We start from the raw sequence: 23,069 nt of genomic DNA, 5'->3' as shown, positions 1-23,069 counted from the left end.
AGATTTACACTTTTGTGGAATTTATTCAAATATTTTCAAAATTCAAAATTTTTATGTAAACCTTGGTATTCAGCTTGTGTCTATTCTTCCTTTGTAACTCTTTCTTTTTAATGCTTATTGATTGAATCTCGGGAAAGGCCATATTTCACACCACCATCAAAAGGACAAAAATAAGAAATTATATTTTGCATGAAGAAAATGTAGCCTTTAAGATTATATATATATAATGACATGGGTATGACATGGGTATGACATATGTATTACAAGGAGAGGGTGACTTATGAGGACATTACCTCATGTCCCCATTATTCAAAAGGCTTATAAATCATACAGAATGAGTTTTTGTGAGAAAGTAAAAATGTGCACAGTTTTCTGTGATGGGTAGGTTAAGGTGTACGGGGAGTGTAGAGTGATAGAAAATATGGTTTGTACAGTATAAAAACAAACGTGTGTGTGTGTGTGTGTGTGTGTGTGTAATAAGCACATTTCTCTTCCCAACTGTCTGAAGCCTACTGTCATCTCATTTCTGTTATATATTATTATTTTTGTGTATAATATATTATATAATTGTTAACTACATCATGGTAGCAGTTGTACATAATTTCAATAATGGGTGTCCAATCAATAAATATATGTATCATGTTGTAGATACAGGCTGACTCTACATCGTGACACTGCTTATTTAAAGCAGGACATTGCCAAAGGCCATTCAGTGTCACGTGAAAGCAGCAACTCTCATTGAAAAGATCACTTTCAGAGATCGTGTTTAGCATGTTTAGCTATACTTGTGAGGACCAAATGTCCCCACAAGGATAGTAAAACTTGAGATTCCCTGCTTTGTAGGGACTTTTTGCTGATCCTCGCATAGGAAAATTGATTAATAAACACAATAAAATGTGGTGTGTGTGTGTGTGTGTGTGTGTGTGTGTGTGTGTGTGTGTGTGTGTGTGTGTGTGTGTGTGTGCGTGCGTGCGTGCGTGTGTGTGTGTGTGAATTGGGCTGCACTTGGGCTTGTCTGACTTTAAAGAAGTCTTTGAGCAAACCTTTGTGCTGCTGCAGATTTGGTGCAGGCAAGCAGGCAGCCTTCATGGAGCTCTTAATCTTTTGTTCACACACACACACACAAATACACACACAGAACTTCCTCTTTTTGTTGGACTGATAGCAAATCAAGCTGTTCTTGAAATGCTCTGAGGTTCTCTCTTCTTTGATTTAACTAGTTGGGGGTTAACTGTCAATGGCTCTGTTCCAAAACCTAGTAAGCTGCCTTACTGTCTGTTGCTTTCTATGGCAGCATCTTAACTGAAATGCAGGGGTGGAAAGAGCATTTATATCATGATGTATGAAAAAAAAAAAAAAAAATTAAATCAGTCAAAAGGCCTTAAAAACCACTGAGCAAGCTGTTGTTGCACATAAAATATCAATGTTCAGAACAGTGCAAAGAATGAAAAACCTTTAAAAAACTCATATGAGAGTTCAGCATCACACATCAGAGATGGGTTAAAAAAGAGAGATTAAAAACAGCCTTTGGAAAATATTACTCTGTTGTTTTGGAATCTGTTGATAGTGTAAGGGAAAAGATGTTTCACAGGCTTTAATCTGCAAACTGTTTAAACCTCAAATAGAACTAGAGCATATATATATATATATATATATATATATATATATATATATATATATATATATATATATATATATATATATATATATATATATATATATATATAAATATATTGGCTGGTGGTTAAACCTCCCCACCCAAAAATCACATGCACTACTCACACACCTCTTTCTGAGGAATTAAAACCAACCAACCATCTCTGTCAAAACAAATTTTTAATTTATTTGCTAAGATTTAAACTGCCAGACTTAAGAGAAGGCTATTTTCATAATCAATGGCAAAATATTATTATAAATTAGGTTAGTGGATAATTCAGCAGCCAAAGTTATTCTAGAAAAATCATGAGTGCACAATAATTTTATAAAAATCTGCTGCTTGCTGCTGACTTTGTACGGACAGTTGACTTTGCAGGGACAGATGCAAAATCCAAACATGTAACCAATGTGTGTGCTAATGAATCTATGCTTTCATGTGTTGTTTACATGTTTGCCTTCATAATGAGAGGGATGTTTTTTTTTCTGACTCCGTGTCATGCATTCACAGAGATTAAACTTTCGAATTGATAGTTGGCATGGGATATGAGCCAAGAGACCGCTCCACCAACTACACTGGCAGAAGTGCACTTTCTTCCTAAAGCAAGACATGTTAGGCTTGCTTTGTTACACATCTACACTCTTAACCTTGGCTGCATTGTGCAGAACCACACTTTTAATCAAAGAGAGTGCAGTCTGATGGAATGATAGGTGAATAGAGAATGTCAAGATTTCAAATGCATATAGGGCGGTAAAGCCAGATGTATTTTCGTCTTTTACTTTTGTCTGTCTTTTACAATTATTTTTTGTAAAATCCAGGCAGACTGTGCAACATCAACAGTTGTTATTGTCAGATCCTAACTTTTGGTCATGGCCAATTTTATGCCATCAGTCCATGTCACATACTGACATCCAGTGCAAATAAAAACAAACCCTTCATTTGCCAGTAGTTTCTCCTCCTGTAATCCAAGCTGGGGCTAACAAATTGATTGGTTGTAGTTTGTGCATTGTCAGCCCCATTTGGTCCTCCCATAAGACTACACTTTTCCACATGGACTGTTTGGTAATAGTTCACTATATAGTCTGCACGAGTACTGTCTTGGCGAAATGGTGCATTGAGGGTGCATAATGACCACAAAGAGAGTGCTTGTGAAGGCTACAAGACCATATCAAGTGCATTATTTGAGGCTATGTAATTTTTGCTGTGTTACTACTGGTTCTTTACTTGAATTTTGTAGAAATAGTGGCTGTTTTGCTTTACATTAAGTTAAAACGTTGACAAGGAACTAATTTTGTATCAGATGTAAAAAGTATTTGTGTATTTGGTTAAGACTGTAACTAAAGTCCTCTTTTAACTGAATCATGGAAATGCTAAAAAGCACAGATGCAGCACCCAGTTAAAGCAATATTTAGTCCAGCATGTTTGTTAACAGCATGTTCTTAGTTACCTTTATGTGTCAAACATAAAAAAAGGCTTTTCCGCACACACTTTATTTTTGTGTATCAGTATATTGAACTGAAAATGTTTGCCGCACATCACCCTTTATCAGCGCATTTCTGTAATGAAGTTTTTTAATGAAGTTTTCACCGGCCTGAAATTCCATTAAGGAGACAGAAACTGTGGTGCGTATTTCTCCAGAAGATGCAATTTGCCCATAATGAATTCATGCATAAAACACCAGACTTTCAAAGGCTTTCAGTATTCATTAAAAACAGTCCATTTGTGGCATAATTATAATCTCTCTACTTTTAGCCTTTTTCTTAACGCCAATGCCTAAATGCAAAACACTCCCTCACTCTATCAATGCTGCAAGTAACTCTCAGCCTAACCGCCAATTCGGCACCATTTAAATTAACGTGTGCAATCGCTTAAAGCCCTGATGCGATTAAATTTGGTAAATAGCTTTTTTTTGTGTGTCAGGCATTCGCTAAGCCTACTCGTGCAAGGTCCATTAGAAACCTACTGTTGTAAGGACTGAATGGTGTCTCTTGTTACTTAGCAAATCCACTGAGTGGGATAATTGGCTCCCTGGGGTGCAGTGTGGATGCAGTATTTCATGGCATCCCACAGCACTAAGAAGACATGGTATGTGAGGACAACTCCCTGAAGACTGAGCTCAGATCTGTGTCCATCCTCACGAGTACTACGATTGGAGACAGTGAAGAATTCTGTGTGAGATCCTGTGGTTTATTTCCCCATGGGTCAGGATTTTACTCTGTGCCTAAAGCATTTAATTTATCTAATAAAATAGAGTGTTGACCTAACGTAGACATATTAGATTGGTACAAGGTAGGTTGACCCAGCACAAGTCTGATATGTATGCGATGCATTCTCTTTCATCTCACTCCCATATGTCTCTCTATCTCCTGGGACTCAACCCCATCCGCTTGGCATGATGTCTCTTCCCTTTAAGGAATATCAACCAGCTGGGTCCTCAAGCCCAGATGTGCAAATGAGATGTTACAGTCTTAATAACAAATGAATGGTGGAGAAAACGCCAACGATGGCAATAAAACTACCCGTGCACCTGCGGTCTTGTTCCTTCTGCACAATGCCCAAAAACTGCACAAACATGTTCATTCCTCCTTGATCTCAATTGCTTTGTTCAAAAACCTATTAAGCTGCCTACAGAGGCAACATTTTAAGACTGTTCCAAAAGATAGGCATTTCTATGAATGTATCTCTGAAGGGAACTGACTCTCTGAAAAGTTTCAATGGCATTTTCTTTTCGTCCTACATTTGTGTTAATGCCTATGCTGCTTACAGTGGTATATATATAAGCGCAACACTGCTTTGTGTACCACTGTATTTATGCTTTTTCTGTAAGTGTCACCTACTGTCAGAGAGTTCATTTGCATTGTCATTCAGCCTGTCTGCCATTTTTGTTCAAACCAATTATATATGTAATACCTAATAATTTCTGATTTCTGACTAATTTTATACATTTTTTGTTTGTTTTTGTCAACACTTGTATTATTTGAATTGTAAAGTTGTTTAAATTGTCATTTTTACAGTCATTTTACAGTTGTTAGGATGTTAAAGAGCTTGGCACAGGCTATTTAAGACAGGATTGACTTTGACTCCATAACAAATGCTAGACTAAGACTAACAAACTGCGTGTGGCACTTCGTTCACAATGGAGGCAGGTGGCATTGTGAGGTTTGACTGACAGTTTGACTATCCAATGGAGATAAAAGGTTCAGTCACAAGGTCTTTTTAATATGTTTCATTGGCTAAATATTTGCAAAACCCACTGATTTATGAAAAAAATGTCAAAATATTGAGATTACAAGGTTTCTGCCTGATATTTAAAATTTTTTGTTAATTAATAATGATAATGAAAACATTGTATGCGAGCATTGGCACATGCCTAGAATTCCTATGCATACATCCGACCCTGCCTGGAATAGATTTCAGAAGATTTTGATTTTTTAATAGTTCTAGACCTCAGAGACCTGGACATAATTGATTGCATGCTTGTCCAGACATTAGTAAATGGTTCTGATTTGAGAGGGGTAATTACTGTGATTCAAAGGAACTTTTTGGAGTTTTGCCACTCTTTTTATCTTATGCTATGGGTGTGATATGAAAGCATAATGATCCTACTTCTTGAAAGGGCAACGTCCAGCTTATTTTCTTTGCCCTTTTGTGTTTGTCAAATTACACTTGGAAAAGGTTGTTTGATTTTATTTATCTGCCTGCTTTTGTTCTCTAGTTGCAGGTTCATGTATATTGGATGAGGATTGCAAGTCTTTTTTTTTTCTTTTTCTTTTTTTTTTTTTTTTGGGCAACTTAAAGCTCTTCCCTGTATAGAACCCTGTTTAAGAGGCTTGAGGGCCAAGCATTGATCCCAGAGCTCAGCTCAAGCACTGGACACTCCAGCCAAGGTCTAAGAGTCACCATGAAAATCAGGTCACTAAAACTTGCATAAAAAGACGTTGACTTGTTGGAGGTTTCACAGCGATCTCAGGCCAACTTCTAATAAATTCTGCATGAACCACAATGATAAAACAAGGGCCTGATCCTAGACCAGCGTACCATCTGAATCATTCACTATAGGGTTCTTAAAATCCATCATGTTATCTGTAAAGCTGAGGATTTATCTATATGTATTTTATAAAAGCAATTATAGTTCTGGAATACTGATATTCAGTATTCAGATTTCCCTGAATACTTAAACACTACATGCATTTTACAGTAATCTAACAAATTACAAGAAATAAGACAAATAAAACAAACAATCAGTACTGAACTGTATAAACTTTGTGTCACGGGTGCACAAGAACAAGATGCAAAAGATCCAATTGCAGCATTTATTTGGGCAATCCACAATCGTAAATCCAAAACAGGCGAGGGGTCAAAATCCAGATAATCCAGATAATCCAGTCCACAAAACAACAAGCCAGAGAAACAAAACAGAGCACGTAACAAATACAACAAACCACAACCAAGGACAGACACAACTGAGTATAAGTAGACAGACACTAATGATGAAACACAAAACAGCTGAGTGCAATGAGTGGGAAAATGAGTCCAGGGGTGAGTATGGGAATTGTAGTCCAAGGGGTGAAAACAAGAGTCCAGGATGGAGTGCCCTCTAGTGGCTGACTAGGGCACTCTCACTAGTGATCATGACACTTTGTCTTCATGTTCAATTGTAGTAAAGCTACTAAAATTATCCAGCCAAGGCCAGTGAATGGTTTTCTTTTCCTTGTCAATACTGTTCTTCGATAAATATTAACAACATAATAGCCTTTTAGAGTGCATTTACACTGTAAAATCTAATGCACAGATCTGATATTTTGACACATTCAATTTTATGTCTACCATCTGTTTATATTTGCTGAAGACAAACTGACTGTATTTACATTAATACTTTGCCAAGACAGGCATTTTGACCACTCAAGCTTGTAGCTGCATTATCGTAAACTCTTCGTAAGCTTTTTTGCTGTCTGCTGCCTTTTAGTCAGACAGCCCTTGGGTACTGACTTGAGTTGGAATTCTGTACTAACAATACTGCTTAAAGACAGATATTGGTACTTTTCGCATCATACCATTAACAGCTGGATGTTGCATTGTAAATTAATCTGCTGATCCCTCACACATCTTATTCCTTCCTGCAGCTGGAGCAACGTACATCTTTGGAAAGGGTGGAGGACTTATCACGTACACATGGCCCAATAATGAGAGGCCCAGCACTCGAACCGATAGATTGGCGGTTGGCTTCAGCACCACTATCAAGGACGGGATTCTGGTCCGCATTGACAGCGCCCCCAGACTAGGAGACTACATCATGCTCCATATCGTAAGTCCAGTCTCGCATAATGTTTAGCAGTTATAATGGGTAGCAGAGAGGCCATTATACTATAGAGCTGACTATCACCACTGCCACACTACATTATACACACTGAGAAAGTGTGAATAAATTGCCGAGCAATTTGATCACTACATAAACTGTGTATCTAATATTTTTGTTTAATCTAAGCAATTACGTGATAAGCCAATTAATTAACTGAATTAAAAGCACATACCCATATTTGTTGAGAAGAGCTCTCAAATGAAGATATTTCAAAGATATTATATTCTTGTGACAGATGAATACACTGAATATATATTACAAATTGTGTCATTAGAAGTCTAGTCCACAAATTTACATGAATGCTGTCATGAATTGTCTTGTTCACTGTTGAGGTGAATTATAACTAGATACATTCTTTATAATAAGATCTTGCTTTTGGTTTATTATTGTGACCTCAAAGACAACAAAGTCAGGCGGTAATGTCATATTGCTGGAATCCACAGAAGTGTTTATAGAGGATTCTGCTGATGCAAGAAAATGGTGATAATGTCTGAAAGAAAGCCAGACATCAACAGATTGAAAGTCTTTTTCTCTTTAATGTCTCTGTGGAGAGGTAATGTGCTTGCACACCATCTGTTCCATGAAACAGCAACCAAGACATCTCAATTTTGAGAGGAAGTGAGAGAAGTCACTAAGATAAGAGACATGTTTTTGACCCCCTGAGAACGGATGGCCCTCATGGTGTGATTCGAGTTGAAATGCTGCTGTTGAATTAGTAAGACATCTGCTAAAGCAGTGGTTCTCAACTGGTTTGAGAACTGAACATCAAATGATGCCCCAATACCGTTCTAAAACATAATGCATATGTAAATTAGTTTGGGTTGAAATCTTTTCTTTTCCCAATTTTCTCTTTCCTTTTAAAAGTTGTTAAGCCTATTTATTTTACTATCATAAAAGCTAAAAGGGTGATGCATTTTAATTTTGCATTTGGGAGCAATTCAACTAATTAAAAAGAAAAGTAGTAAAACTACCAACTTAACTGTATTTTTTTTTAAATAGTGTGACGGTTTATATGTTCAAAACAATATGGATTCACAGATTCATTTTAGCCCCTGTGTGGAACTTATATCTTTAGCAAAATATTAAATTCAGCTGTTTATCACTATGTTTTTGATTATTTTCAGATTAGGGTGTTTCTAGTTTTATTACTTTAGTTAGTGAAAATGTACTGAATTTTATCGATTAACTCTATAACCCTTATTTGGATCCTTATTGATTTTGTTCCAGATAAATATTTATTTTAAACATAAATAATGTTATCAGATATTTATTTTTTATTTATCTGATATTTTATATTTAAAAGATATTGCCCCTTAAATTGTCCCAATGTCGATATCTACTTTATCTTGGAGAGTTACTAATTGTAGTTTAAAAGATTCAAAGTAGCTTTTCCAACATTGGCATTTATCATTGTTGTGTACCTAGCAGATCTATGGCCCATTTTTGAATCCTGACCCACCACTGTGCTGAAGGTTAGAGTGACCCTCTACACATGCTTGTTTGTGAAGTGTATGTTGTTTTGAGTCTTGAGATCGATTCTAAGTTCATCCAAGTGGAAATTATAATCGGGTTATCGTAGCTCATACTGTTTTCCAGCCCAAATGATGAAGAAACTGCCTAATAACATCTTCAAATCCCACTCAACAACGCACAGCAGGAAAGACAACACTCAATATCCCATCAATTCAGTTAGAAGGGATTCTGATTGGACCAGAACTATGAGCCTATGTGAACCATGAGACTACACACACATCTAGACACACAAACACACTCTAAAGATTAACAACATCCCACTGTGAGGCTTCAGTGCAAATTAACTTACTGGCTTTAGACTGAGAAGATGTGGGAAACAACATAGTGAGCTTTCTTTGTCAGCTAATTCCTCTAACCAAACAACGGTATCTCAGTTGAATGATCATTGGAGCATTGAGATTAATCTTTTACCTGTTGAATTCACAGCCTGGATATTACAGGAAGTCACGGTGATGATGCAAATAAGTTTTTCTTTCTTTCTTTCTTTCTTTCTTTCTTTCTTTCTTTCTTTCTTTCTTTCTTTCTTTCTTTCTTTTTGTGCTTTAGCCAAGAACAAATTGTGAAGTTTTGGGAGTTGAGGCTACGTTTATTTGCAGGACTGAATCCCCATTTTGTGTTTGTATGGAATTAAGCAGTTTTTTTCCCCCCTTTAACCAGTATTTTGTACCATTTGTCAGTAATATAGCTTTTTTTTTTTAATCAGGACTTGTTTTCAGAGAATATATCTTGAATTAAATTTCAAATTCTCACCCTATTTGCAGATCTTTTTGTTGTTGTTGTTGTTACAATCATTACAACATTTTGGTGTCTTTTAGGTTTAAACAAAAAATGTGGATGGAAATAGTTTTTATTTTACACCAAACTAACATTAACAATCAGTCATGCAGCAATTAGTTATTTAGTAAAACACAGTGAGTTTTGTATATGCTCTGTTAGCTGCTTCTTGTAAACAACATGCACACTATTGATCAAAATGTGTGGGTTGCCCCGAGACAGGAGGGCTGGAACAACTAAAGTTAGTTAAAAAAGTGAGGCAGATCAAAATTTGCACTTACAGATTTTATTTGAATTTGGTTGTCTGAACCTTTTTTGAGGAATAAATAAATAACTGATAATTTCTGCGTACAGAAATATGACAGAAGAATGACAGTCATATTTAGCTGCAGTGAGTATGTGACCTTCATTTTTTTGTTTCCCATATTTTCCTGTGCAATTACTCAATCAATATTCTCCCTAAACAAAGCGAGGGTGGTGTTGCTTATTGTTAGAGTCAGGATTTTAATTTACTCGTATTCCCTACTTTTTCATTGCCAGATCTCAGAGGAAAATCAAGTCTTAATGAGTTGTTCCATTGCTGGGGTAATGAGGTGTTGAAAGAGATTAAATTCCAAGTCAATTTATCAGTTTCTGTAAACAGGAATATTATCAAATATCTGATTTCAATCTGATTTATTTTAGAATAGAGCATTTTTGACACCACATTAGCTGCCATTACTGTGCGGTACGAGTCCCAGTACCCTCCCAGAGGGTATTAATATATTAATATTAATATAATATCAATATTATTGATACTGTTATCAATTGATACTATATTTTTTTAACATTTTAGGAGTAAAATGTACATATGTGGTTTCAACAACCATATGCATTTACACTTGTCCAGTTTCATTTGAAATGCTTCTCAAATTGCCTTCTGAGGTGGTTTGAGAGATCCGTCTCCAAAGAGTTTTGGAGGGCATTTACACCTGGTCTGTTCATGTTTGGATAGATATCAGATGTAAACAGGATGTAAAAAGAGATTCATTGTGCAGTGTAGACAACTTCATTGATTATAATGGAACTTTGTGAGATTGTGATGAACAGAGATGAGTGACAGCTTTTTAGTAATTACAAAGGGAGTGGCCTTTGAGGCACTTTCTAGGCTAATTAATTCAGAATTTGAATAAAAGTTTTGTTTTTTATGCTGCTAAGAGGGCCAATGTCCAATTACATGCTGCAGAGTTTCGGAAGTGACATCCACATATAAATGTGATTGTCTCTCAAAATTGCAATGATTGGCATAGTGATAACAGGACAAACATATCTCAAAATTGATACGCATTAAGATATGTAAATTGAGTCTAATAGATTAAAAGAAAAATATTAGATTTTCTTATCAATATTTTTGAAAATCTATTCCAATCATTTGTAAAAAAAAAAAAATAAAACTAAAAAAAAAAAATAATAATAATAATGACTTGTAAATAATCTTAAATGTCTCACTGTACATTGCTATTCTTGTTATGGTGGAGCAGTTGCTTACATCTGCACATTACTAGAGCACCCTCACTAATTTCAGAAGTACCCTCAATGATTTGATTCTGGAACTGGGCCTGTGAGGTACTCTCAACATGGCACAAAAAGTTGCCCAAAAAAAAAAAAAGAATGTGTTGGCAGGGTTTCTAAAAACATTGTCTATCAACTGATAGTTAAAGGTTGAGTAAGTAATTTTTCAAAAACACTGTTTGGAAGTTAGTCGGGCCAACACCAACAACAAACATGTAACCAATCAGCATTAGGGGGTGAATAATGGTCGAGGAGACAGAATGAGCAAGAGGGAGATTTGAAAAAAAAAAAGAAAAACGCAGAAAGAGAGATGAGACAATACAAAAGAGCTCAAAAGAATATCATTGGAATGAAGGTTTATGACTGGGCAAGCACTTTATGACCCATGTTAATATTAGAAAAGCTTTCCAGTGCTGGAGAAAGCTAATCGGGAAAACCTGAAAACAGACGCAGAGGCTGCTTTGATATCACTTCACATGTGAGTAACACTGGGTTTGAGTGTCATTGATTGTCTGGAGCTGCTGTGCTTTTGGCGACTAACAAGAAACTCTTGTTTGTTTTTACTCTTGTGTACTGAAGGGTTATTTTTGTGCTTCCTTGTCGTTCATTCATCATCTGCGCTTTTTTTTTCCGCAAAGCATTTTGGTGTGCGTCAGCTGTGAAAAGCAGACATCCACTCTTGCATTGCATGTGTAACAGTGTTCAGATAGTGAGAGTTGTGCAGGTAAACCACTGCGCAGTGAGGCCAGCTAGAGAATACAGTGTTTAGCATCATTGTTAGTGCACTGGCCTCGCATGCCAGCAGTGAAAGGGCCAGGGTTCGAGACAGACTTGGAGCAGAGTGGTTAGGATTGGAGGGTGAGTTTTGGAGGCGGAGCAATGAAGAGAGGGGTGAGTTTGTTTGGGTTGATTTCAGATATCAACAATGTCCAGCAATGTTTTTGAAAAACTACTTACCCCACCTTTAAAGCCTCTGTGTTATGTAACATTATTTGAATATTATTCAACAGCTCCCAACAGGGGCTGACTGCCCATGCTCACCAGCCAAACCCTGACCTCTTGTTTCCGAATAATAGTGAATGTTTTCCTGGAGGGGTTAATGGACAATAATCACAACCCTTTTACCAGTGAGATGACATGGACACAGAGAACTCTACAGCACGAGTAATCAGCATATGTACAGAGGAACACTGAGCTTTTAACATATCTCAGAGACACAATGAACCTTTTTTAACTGTCTGATCTTGTCCACTTTAATTCAAACTTTAGATGTGACAAAACAGGTAAAAGTGAAAGATACTGAACAGAGAGCAGCTGAAAAAGTGAAGTCAGACAAACGGTACTCCATCTAAATGTATCACCTTGAAAAAAGTGATATTCTCTCTCACTCTCACCTGCCAGTGTATTTCAGTATTTGATGATTTCTGCTGTGAAAAACTGCTTTTCCATGTGTTTGAGAAGAAACCACTCTCTGTGTGTTTTACACATTGAAGAGAATAAAGGAAGTGGATAATATTGTTGTCTTGTGAAAGGAAATACAGAGGGTATTGTGGTCCTGATAGCCATTGTTTGCGGGTAAGGCTTATTATAACGTACATCTATACATTAACTTCTGGATTGTTTATGATCATGTCTGGATAGGTTGGCTTTATTTCAGTACTGCAAAGTTTGCTTCTAAGAAACTGTTTTTTCTAAGAATCTATTCTTAAGAACTTTTCTCTAAAACTCTACAGGAATATCCTTAATAAATTTAAGCAAATATATCTGTTAGTTCTAGTCCTCTAATCTGATCGACCAATCAGCATTCCAACAGTACTGTGATTTGTGTGTGTTTGTTGCATTCCAGACCTGAGTGTATGTGAGTAGTGCAGAATGAAAACGGGGGCTGTCATTCAAACAGTGTCATTTATCCACAGCTGTTTTTTGTTCTTCCTGGCAATTGCTTTATTAAATGTTATTTTCATAATAATACTGTAGAAAGATTAATATTTTTATTTTATTTTAGATTATTTTAATTAATCTTATTTTATCGACTTGCTGCCCAAGTTAATGCCGAAAAACTGGCGGATACCATATTAATGTAGTATGATTGTAGTATGGGTGGTTGGGGGGTGGTTTTAAAGGAATTAAATAATTATTAAGTATTAAAAGGATTAAGGGAATAAATAAAGGTAAAAAATTTTAAAATAAGTTCTACTGCAGCTGTGAAGTAATCAACTGAAACTATTTGCAAATAATATTTTATTTTAAAATATGCACACATTCACTCTTACTCTTACTCTTACTCTCACTTCATTCATATCTGATATGTCAAAAACTCAAAATGTTTCTTGTCTTGTCACATTCAGTTATGAGTTACATGAATCAAATATAAATTATACCATATTTTACATTCAAAACAGTTATGCAATTTCTCATCAGGCCATCTCACTCATTTTGACTTTGATGAGCACTGTTAGACAGCTGAGACAGAGCAACCTTTTAAAAACTTTTAAAACTTGTTGTCATCCAAATACAAACAGAGCTGTGCAAAATGCTATACTCTACATTGCATACAGTTATATGTATCATAACTTCTACATTTAAAATGTATGATGAACGATTACTATACAAAGAGTCAAAAGCACATATTAGCCCTACCTAATGCAGAGGAAGCTGCCTCTTTTCCGAGTTGCGTAGATGTTGATAGTGGAAGAATCAGAGTTAGAGCTTTCTCTCCATTAGTTGTGGCTTTATTTTAAAAAATGATGAATAAATATCCATTTAGTTTAGTTAGCCTGCTATTTAGCATAAGCCTCAACTGTAGTGGGAACAGAACGAGAATACATAAGACAAATAAAATGAGAAAATTTACAATCACAATTTTTTACAACCAATTAACAGATTTTTACTGTAGGATTTTTTAAAGTGTATTATTGTGGAAACTATGGCTACTTTTACTATTTTTATTGGAAAATATTGTAATTATGAGATAATTACTGAAACCATTTACTATACAATCAAAGCATTATCTTTGTCCAAATATCTTTTAACAGCTTGATAACATATTGATCTTGAGTTAAGCAACAGCTATAAAAATTTACATAAACAAGAGACATTTGCCAGCTCCTTGAGACCTGAAACTCTTTGCAAGTGTGTCATGGAAATTCCAGAACCCAGAATCTGACACTCCAAACATGTGCGAGTGGTGAGGAGAGATGTGGCCTGTCAATCATATGCTAGAGCCCTGACGGCTGCTAAAATCAATGCAAACACTCAGAATGAAGAGAGTAGAGTGAGAAAGGAAAGAAAGATTGGATAAAGACAGACAAGTGGTGGCATTTAATCAGCTGTTTTCCATGGATCTGCATGGCCACACCTTTCCAACCTTGATGTATATTTCATGGATTAAGTTAAAAAAGGAAACACAACAGTCTTGTTTTCAGTCTTTGACATCTTTTCTATCTGGGATAAGCATGTTTTTCCTCTGATTGTTTCTTGTTCATAGCTCAGTGTGAGATGGTATACTGTGACTGTGTTTGCGGATGTGTATGCATGAGTATTGGTGTGTGTATGGGAGGGCAAGAGTCAAAACGGATGCAGATAGTTTATGCAGAAGAGGGAAAAAAATATTTAATATGACCTTGAAGAAATTCAGTACTACTTGTGTGTATTTTTTATTTATTTGTGTATTATTTTTTTCTTTCATCCATCTTTCCAAAACAAGCTTAGTGGCTTTTAATAAATCGATATCAAAACTGAAATAAAACTGACTCTCACTCACAAATTGATTTAATTTCAGTATCAAATCAGCTTCTTTTACCTTGTATAATTATTTTTCCCATTATATTCTATACTAACTAAACTAAATGGACACTTGACATTTGATATTCAATAGTATTCTTGACATTTATTCAACAGTGCTTTGATCTGCCTGCATTGACACTATTATTTAAGAGCTGCTGAGCAGCCAAATTATGTACCAGTTATCAATGTAAAGCTGCTTTGACACAATCTGCATTGTAAAAAGCGCTATATAAATAAAGGTGACTTGACTTGACTATTCAGAACAACTTTTTTTCCAGCTAATGAATGATAAAAACATTGACAGTCAATCAGAATCCGTCCTGCTTTAAAGAGCTTGAGCATTTAAAGCGGTAAACTATCACAAAACTCATGCTTAGAATAGACAGAACAATATGATCTGCTGGTGTGGACGCTATAGTTATCTTCATAGTTATCTATATAGTTATCGTTCTGGGTGTGAATGGGCATTTATAGTACTTCAACTGAAATGTAATTAGATTACAGTAACTAATTACTTTGTGATCCATTACACTGCTCTCAACCATCAAAAAAAGTGTCAAAGAGCTTGTTCATGTGATAAACCTCAAAAGTTCGAAAAATAAATCATTTAGAAGAAGAGAAAAAAGCCATATTGTCAGCAGGGAGAGAGATGGACTCCCAATGAATGTATTCATTTAGGATTAAGCACCTGCTGTTCTAGAACAGCAAGAAGTTTCTTTCTTTCTTTCCAACAAAATGAAGCAGAGAAAACTGGCAAAGCAAATGCTTTGGAGTTCAGTTGAAAACATCATAAAGGTTGTCCTTTTAATTTTGTCCTCATCTTCTAGACAAATCTTACCATTTTAAAACATAACAGACTTTCTCGGGTGTAAAATTCAGAATGTCATCTTTGTGGCAAGAACTTTTTCTGAACCACAGTACACTGTGCACCGTACATTTTTATCATTTAAATCTTAAAGTACTAAGCAGGCTATCAATGTTTATTTTAGACATTTTTGGTTTGGTTGGTCTCTATGGACTATGATATCATATTATTTTAAATAATTGGTTTCTAGTTTCCAAACTTTTCATATCAAATGAGTAACACAGAGAAGCTTTTGAACATTGAAGAGTAAGCAAAAGAAATTAGGAAATTACTGGTAAATATACTTAGACCATTTCTGTGTTTTTCCTCAGAGACGTGTAACAGACTCTTCACCATAGATCACATAAGAAAACTAGGAAAGGGTGTCAATGCCAATGCTTTGAATAAAACATCTATACTCTTCGATACCAAGTGTGTGGGAGAGGAGAAATTAAAGCTTATGCATTAATTCTGGTGGGAAGTATCATCCATTAATTTATTCATATCCAATCATAGCGCATGTTGTATTTAAAGATGACTGAACTGAAGGATGTGGATATTTGTCATTGTTTCGGTGTACTTCGAAATGTACATGATAATTCTGTGAGAAGAATGTCTGCATATATTTCGTAAAATAGAACTGCCAAAGTTAACCCATTAACTTCTGAGAATGATTATATAACTGATTATAATGATTGTATAACACTAATAAATTCAATTAACACTCATTTAAAGATCATTCAAATATTTATTCAATTCATTTAAAGATTTAATTCAATTTAATGTCATAATGCATTCATTTTGTTCTATGTGTTTTTATGAATCAAATCTAATCATTTTTTGCAACAATAAAGTTATTTGCTGTCTTTTTGTAAGATTAAACTATTAACTATTACAGTTAATATAAAACAAGTATGAAACACACAAAAAATAACAGCATACACATTTGGAACAACATGAGAGTCAGTAAATCAGAAATTTTAGGTGTTTTTTCGGTCCCACTTTATATTAAGTGGCCTTAACTACTATGTACTTACATCAAAAACTAAGTACAATGTACTTATTGGGTTCATATTGAATTACAAAACACTTTTGCTGCTATTGAGGTGGATACGGGTAAGGTTAGGGAAAGCTTTGGTGGTATGGGTAGGTTTAAGGGTAGGGGTAAGGTGTAAGAGATGGGTCAACAGTGTAATTATAAATGTAATTACAGAAATTAATTACAGATGTAATTACATGCAGGTGTTTTTAAAATATAAGTACAATGTAAAAACATGTATGTACACAATAAGTGCATTGTATCAAATGATTAATTTAAATGTAAGTACACAGTAGTTAAGGCCACTTAATATAAAGTGGGTCCGTTTTTTCCCCTGCAGTTAAGTGAGTGGAATTTGCTGTCGTAAATATACCACAGGGGATAGCTGTACAAAACAAAACATTTGTTGACAAGCTAAATGATTTCAAAAGCCAGGAATAACCATGTTGACTGATATGGTGTGTAATGTTACAACCATAACAAAAAGAATGTTTAGTTTTGCTGAAATAAACATTTTCACATATAAATTAGGGCTTTTCACACTTGAAATAGGTAACCATGGGTCATTGTAAACCACGGGTAATCCTTGTAAGGTCAATTTAGCTCAAAGAGAATTATTAAATAATTTATAGGGAATTTTGAAAGAGTCACTTATTTTACGATCGGGTAAATGAATCGTCCAAGCGTTCATTTGAACGGGCCGCAACACCAACTCTGCAGCGGATATGAATATCCAAACTATATTGAAAACACTATTTATTAGCATGGTAACCTAGATCGGCAGCTTATGACATTAAATTCGTAAGCACATAACACAAGACACTTCTCTTTAAAATATAAATGAGACTGTATTGATTATTCTAACACATAAACACACGACACATTCACTCAAGTTGCAGAAAGAAAGAGAGGAAAGAAAGACTTTTAAGAGAGTGAAATGATGAAATCCCAAGTTTCTAGCAATGTATGCACTTCATAAGACCTGATCTGAACGAACCATCAATCATTAATTTAACCCTTCTATCGCTTCTTATGCAGGGTTATTAGACTTTATATCAATGCACCAGTTCAGCTAGAATCTGGAGATATACTTGCATCTGTTGTTTGTGTTTTTAAATGGGGATTCCCTTTGTCGGCGTCTTTGGCTTGGAGAAGGGGTTCCCGGATTCATCTTTTCATGTCTGGATTGACGTTTTCTTGGGAAACCAATCACATGGGTGTGTTGGTGGATGAGTGGAGTCTCCCTTGTGGCTGAAGTTTTTTCAAAGACTGTAGAGTCGTTTATTAAACTTTGCGGCAAAACTTAACTTAGAATACAAGACTCTTAACAGAAAAGAAAGGAAACTAAGTAAAAGAAAGAAAAGTAAGTGACACAAGAATATTTAGATGTCTTGAATGAAGCCTTTTGTTCTTAACCCATTTTCATCTCCCAAATCTGTCTTTGTCGTCTTCTTGTCTTGTCTCGTTTTTGTCTTCCTATCTTTGTCTCGTCTGATTCTTTGTTCGTGTCCTGAATTTTTAAACTGAGGTGTTTGTTCAACCTCTTTGAGGAGTTCTGACCAATTAGGTATTGTCTTTGATTCAGAGGTGACTTTTCTCCTCCTCTCACCATAAATTACATGTTATCACCTGGTCTCTTAACTTTCCTGCTCTTAGCAGAGAGTACAAAGAGTACAGTTTAGACATGATTTCTATGAAAGGAATGCGATACATTTTACACAGATTTCATTCAAGCCAATATTTGAATTATGAACAGAGATTTACACTCATATGAAACAAGGCACACTTTCAATCAACCATTCAATAGTTATAGCAATTACATGAGTTGTGAGTGTTTTAAGCATAACTGGTCACATGTATAGGTTGCAAACATGATATAGAATTGTGCAACTGAACGATGTTTGATTACAAGTCCATCTAGAAATGTTTTGGAATGATTTGATGTAGTTATAAATAATATATAATATATAAAAATATATATAAAAACTGTCTGTGTGGGTTTTCCTGTGGATTTCAACTCTGTTTCACTCAGAGGTCACTCAGAATAAGAAGGTCTGTCTTATTTCTCTGTTTCAGAAGATCAAAAGACTCTGGCATTAACCCATGGTTTTCCTTAGCTAGGAAGCGTGCATGGCCATAAAGTACTTAGCTGGGGGGTTCCTTGACTAAATGGCATCCCAAATGGAATATCCTCTGATTAAGGTTCCTGAGTGTTGATTCAGAATTCTATGGAATATTCTGTTTGAACGAATCATCTACAACAGGGGTTCTCAAACTTTTTTCCCAGTGGGCCGCACAGTGGTCCAAGTGCAAGTCTCATGGTCCGCATATAATTTACATATGACGTCACCAATGCAAACCAATCAGATTTAATGTTATGGTATTAGCAGATAATACTATTATTATACCAAGATGTTGCACATAATAAATGACAAATAAAAACTAACTTACTGACATTAGCTTTACAATAATAATCAGTAATGCTCAATGAACACACAAACTGTATATACAATCACTTTAAGTTGATATTTAATTCTGTATGACTTTATGACTCTCTTTAACATCATCGCAATAGTCACCAAACAATCACATAAATGCCTTAATAAGCAAATGTTACTTATTGTCTTTTTACAAACAACACTGAGCGCACTGTAGGCTAATTATAATGACGATATCAAGCATTCTGTCATGTCGCAATCCCTCGTGCATCATTGGATCCGCGCGCGCGCGCAGAGTTGGGCTCATCCAGTCGCGGGTGCGCTGATGCGGTTATTTTACTGATTTAAAATACATCAAACAAACACATCGAATTCACAGTTCAGTCTTTTGAAATTGTAGGTTTTGCTTGTCAAGTACTTTACTACAGAGCAAACAGGAAGGCTGCCCATCTCGCTCATTAGGCCTAACAGCAAACTGATTCCATTCTTCTTACCTTTACTGCTGATGTTGCGACTCTTCTTGTTTGCATGTGTTCCTTCATTTTATCTTCCACATTTAGTTTTTCTCCTTTAATAACAAATTTGACCATTTTGAGGCTTAAATTTACAAAATTAATGGCTACTGTTTGAATTCTTCCTAAGTGCGCACTTGTTTCGTTAACTACATTGCCTGATGTCTGAAAATAATAAATGCTCACCAAAATTATTTTATATGACAAATAAAGCATTATAGCTCATTTATATTTTTTTTAATTCACTTTAATTTAAATTTTAAAACAAAAATAAATTGTATGCTAATTTTTTTTTTATTATTATTATTATTGTGGTCGGCATATCGCGGGCCGCATTTACATTTGTGCCGGGCCGCAGGTTGAGAACCACTACTCCACACCCATTCAAACGCTTACTGTGCGTGAAGTGTCGCGTCGCGCGACTCGCGCCCATCTACAAGATTCATTTGTGTCTGGTTCACCCTGTCACAGATCCCTTGTTCCCCAGACTCCATTTCCCATATTCCTCCCGTTTCCACACCTGCACTCACTTCCCTCGTCTTCTCCCCATCAGCACTCATCATCTTCACCTGGACTCAATCATCATCACTGCCTTTATAATGAACTCACTTCCTTCACTCCCGGTCCGTTCTCTGTTGTGTTATGTTTGTGTTTGGTGTTCCCTGCCTTTGGTTTATTAAAGTAATTCATGTTATTGTGGAAATCCGTGTCTGCCTCATCTCCACACCAGCAACCGTAACAGAAGAATGGACCTTTAAACTTCTGGATTTCCACAAAAAAAATGGATTCATTCATTGTCTCCCAGGCTCCAACTTCTCCCATGCCTCCCACACCAATGACGGCTGCAGAGAGACTCATCGGGCTTCTGCAGTTTGGACTTTCACTGGAGAGGTATGTGGAGGAGTTCATTGAGCTAGCTTATTTGACTAACTGGCCAGACGCTCATTTGATCGCCCTGTTTCTGGACGGGCTGAATGACAACACTATCCGTTTAGATGAACCTGACTATCGTTTTTCCTTAAACTAAACTATCAATTTAATTTTGTGTTTAAATGACTCCAAATTCCTTGTTGAAGAGGTTCAGGATAAGTGTTTGTCCCGTCCAGTCCCTCCAGAAACGCGGTTGGCCAGGCCAGTTAGTCAGCCTCTGTCTTCCTCCGCATACCCCTCCAGTGAACTCCTTATCTGTTCTACGCTGGACCCACACTCCTCCGCTGGGTCCAGAAAGCGGAGGAGGAAGAAAGCAGCCCCAGCCTTTCACGAACCTGCCGCTCCAGCCCTCTCCGAGGAAGCTCCAGCCTCACACGAGCCGCCAAGTGATGCGGCTTGGTTGATAGACTTTTGGTCCGAGCCCATAGCTCCAGTCTCCGCCGAGCCAGTATCTCCAGTCTCAGCCGCCGAGCCAGTATCTCCAGTCTCAGCCGCCGAGCCAGTATCTCCAGTCTCAGCCGCCGAGCCAGCCGCTCCAGCCGCCGCCGAGCCAGCCGCTCCAGCCGCCGCCGAGCCAGCCGCTCCAGCCGCCGCCGAGCCAGCCGCTCCAGCCGCCGCCGAGCCAGCCGCTCCAGCCGCCGCCGAGCCAGCCGCTCCAGCCGCCGCCGAGCCAGCCGCTCCAGCCGCCGCCGAGCCAGCCGCTCCAGCCGCCGCCGAGCCAGCCGCTCCAGCCTGTCACGAGCCCGCTCCAGCCTGTCACGAGCCCGCTCCAGCTATAAACTTTGAACTTTGTGTTTCCCCGCTGGTCTCCAGCCCTAAAACTGTGTTCCCTCCCTGCCTCCCTCTCCCACCTCCTCTCATTTGTGTCCACACTTCACCTCCACCTCAAGCCTCCTCGACCAGGACTCCAACTCGGTCCTCTGGTCGATTACCTCCACCTTGGCTCCAACCTCCCTCGTCTCCACCATGGCCCATCAGTCCACCAGTCTCACCAGACTCCATCCTTCCTCCGGTCGCACATTGGTCCCTCATCAGCCTGCCCTCACCTCAGGACTGCACTCCTCCGTCTCCGCTCCGTCCCTCCGTCCCTCGGTTTCTGTTGGCCTCTTCACTCCCTCCTGTGCTCCCTTTGTTGTTTGTCGTCCTGTCTCTACTGCGGCCTTCTGGAGCCCCGCCTGCGCTTCGGTCGGCGGAGCCGCTGGTTCCGCCATCTCCCGTCGGACCTTCAGCGCCGCCTGGGCTCGACGGCATTACGGCTTCGCCTGAAGCTCTGGACCCGCCATGGCAGCCCGCTGCACCTGACCCTCCATGGCTCATGGACCCGCCCTGGAGACCTCCACTCCAGTCCACTCCTCTCCCTGCACCGGCATGAGGTCTCCAGGGTGCCCACCCCCCTCCCGGTTGTTCCATCTACGGGGTAATGTCACAGATCCCTTGTTCCCCAGACTCCATTTCCCATATTCCTCCTGTTTCCACACCTGCACTCACTTCCCTCGTCTTCTCCCCATCAGCACTCATCATCTTCACCTGGACTCAATCATCATCACTGCCTTTATAATGGACTCACTCCCTTCACTCCCGGTCCGTTCTCTGTGTTATGTTTGTGTTTGGTGTTCCCTGCCTTTGGTTTATTAAAGTAATTCATGCTATTGTGGAAATCCGTGTCTGCCTCATCTCCACACCAGCAATCGTAACACACCCTCAAATCCTACATCCTGTGTTATCTTGCTTCACGTTTCACATTGCTCATAATTTACATGGTGGTTAACAATTAATCCTGGCTATTCATAGGCTGCCATTTCATACAGTACATTCTTATTCTTATTTGCATTGTCAGTTGTTACTGATTGAGCGAATGCTGCATGTGACTTGTTGACATTTTTCCCCTCAAACGCTGAAATTACTGTTTATACAATGCACTGTGTTTCCTGTGACTGTCCAAAGCACATGAATATGCTATTAATGCTATGGGTTGTCAGTTGCTAAGCATCTAGTCATAACATTCTAACACCACATGGTTTCAGACTGTTCAAGTTTGGCACCTGTAATGCAGGGTTAAAATAGCTTTCATAACCCTGGGTAGAAAGCAGTGCTAACTCTGCTTTTAATTTTCCCCGCTTCTAAAAGTGTGAAACATTCCTTTACCCAGGGTTAAAAGCGGGTTTAAATGTGTATGTGTGTAATCAAATGTTGGTCACACAATAGGCCACATTGCACATAATATACAATAGACAGTATATACTATTACAAGCTAGCAGAGAAAGGTTTGTAAGGTTGCAAATTTTCAAAGTTTACATGCCATGAGATGTATTTATTTGCATGCTATCCTGAGATGGGACTGTTAGATGAATTTTGGTATCCTGCACAAAATTCCTGTACAAAACGCTGGAAGATTAGGAATGACACCATGCCATCTTTAATAACACTGGCAGGGAGGTCCACTCAGCTCAGATGTACTTTTTTTCCTGTTAGCCAAGAATCGACTACAACCAACATCAAGACAGTATAAACCTCACTTGTCATTTTCACTTTCACAGCTCTTTTTAGATTCCTCCTTAAATGTTCTCTTCAGTCTCTTAGCCATAATGTCCATACTGATAATACTCCTTTGCTAAAGCTATGTTGGTGGGATGTATTGTGTGGTGTTCT

General features: G+C 37.6%; 1 protein-coding gene across 21 annotated transcripts in view; it reads left to right on the top strand.

The window, feature by feature from the left end:
- The window catches only part of LOC125260924 (neurexin-3b), a 494,859-nt gene that overhangs the window by 371,677 nt on the left and 100,113 nt on the right, over positions 1-23,069 (top strand). For all 21 annotated transcript variants that reach the window (XR_007183157.1, XR_007183156.1, XR_007183155.1 and 18 more), the window contains one exon: positions 6,778-6,959. Coding sequence is in view for 17 of the 21 variants with exons in the window: in XM_048179444.1 (XP_048035401.1) it covers positions 6,778-6,959 (182 nt within the window). In the remaining 4 variants the exon portion in view is untranslated. The remainder of the gene's footprint in view (positions 1-6,777; positions 6,960-23,069) is intronic.

This window comes from Megalobrama amblycephala, unplaced genomic scaffold (genome assembly GCF_018812025.1).
Source record: "Megalobrama amblycephala isolate DHTTF-2021 unplaced genomic scaffold, ASM1881202v1 scaffold199, whole genome shotgun sequence".
In the NCBI taxonomy this organism is placed as follows: Eukaryota; Metazoa; Chordata; class Actinopteri; order Cypriniformes; family Xenocyprididae; genus Megalobrama; species Megalobrama amblycephala.
Note: the sequence above shows the minus strand (reverse complement) of the source record. Positions and strands in the feature narration are given on the sequence as shown.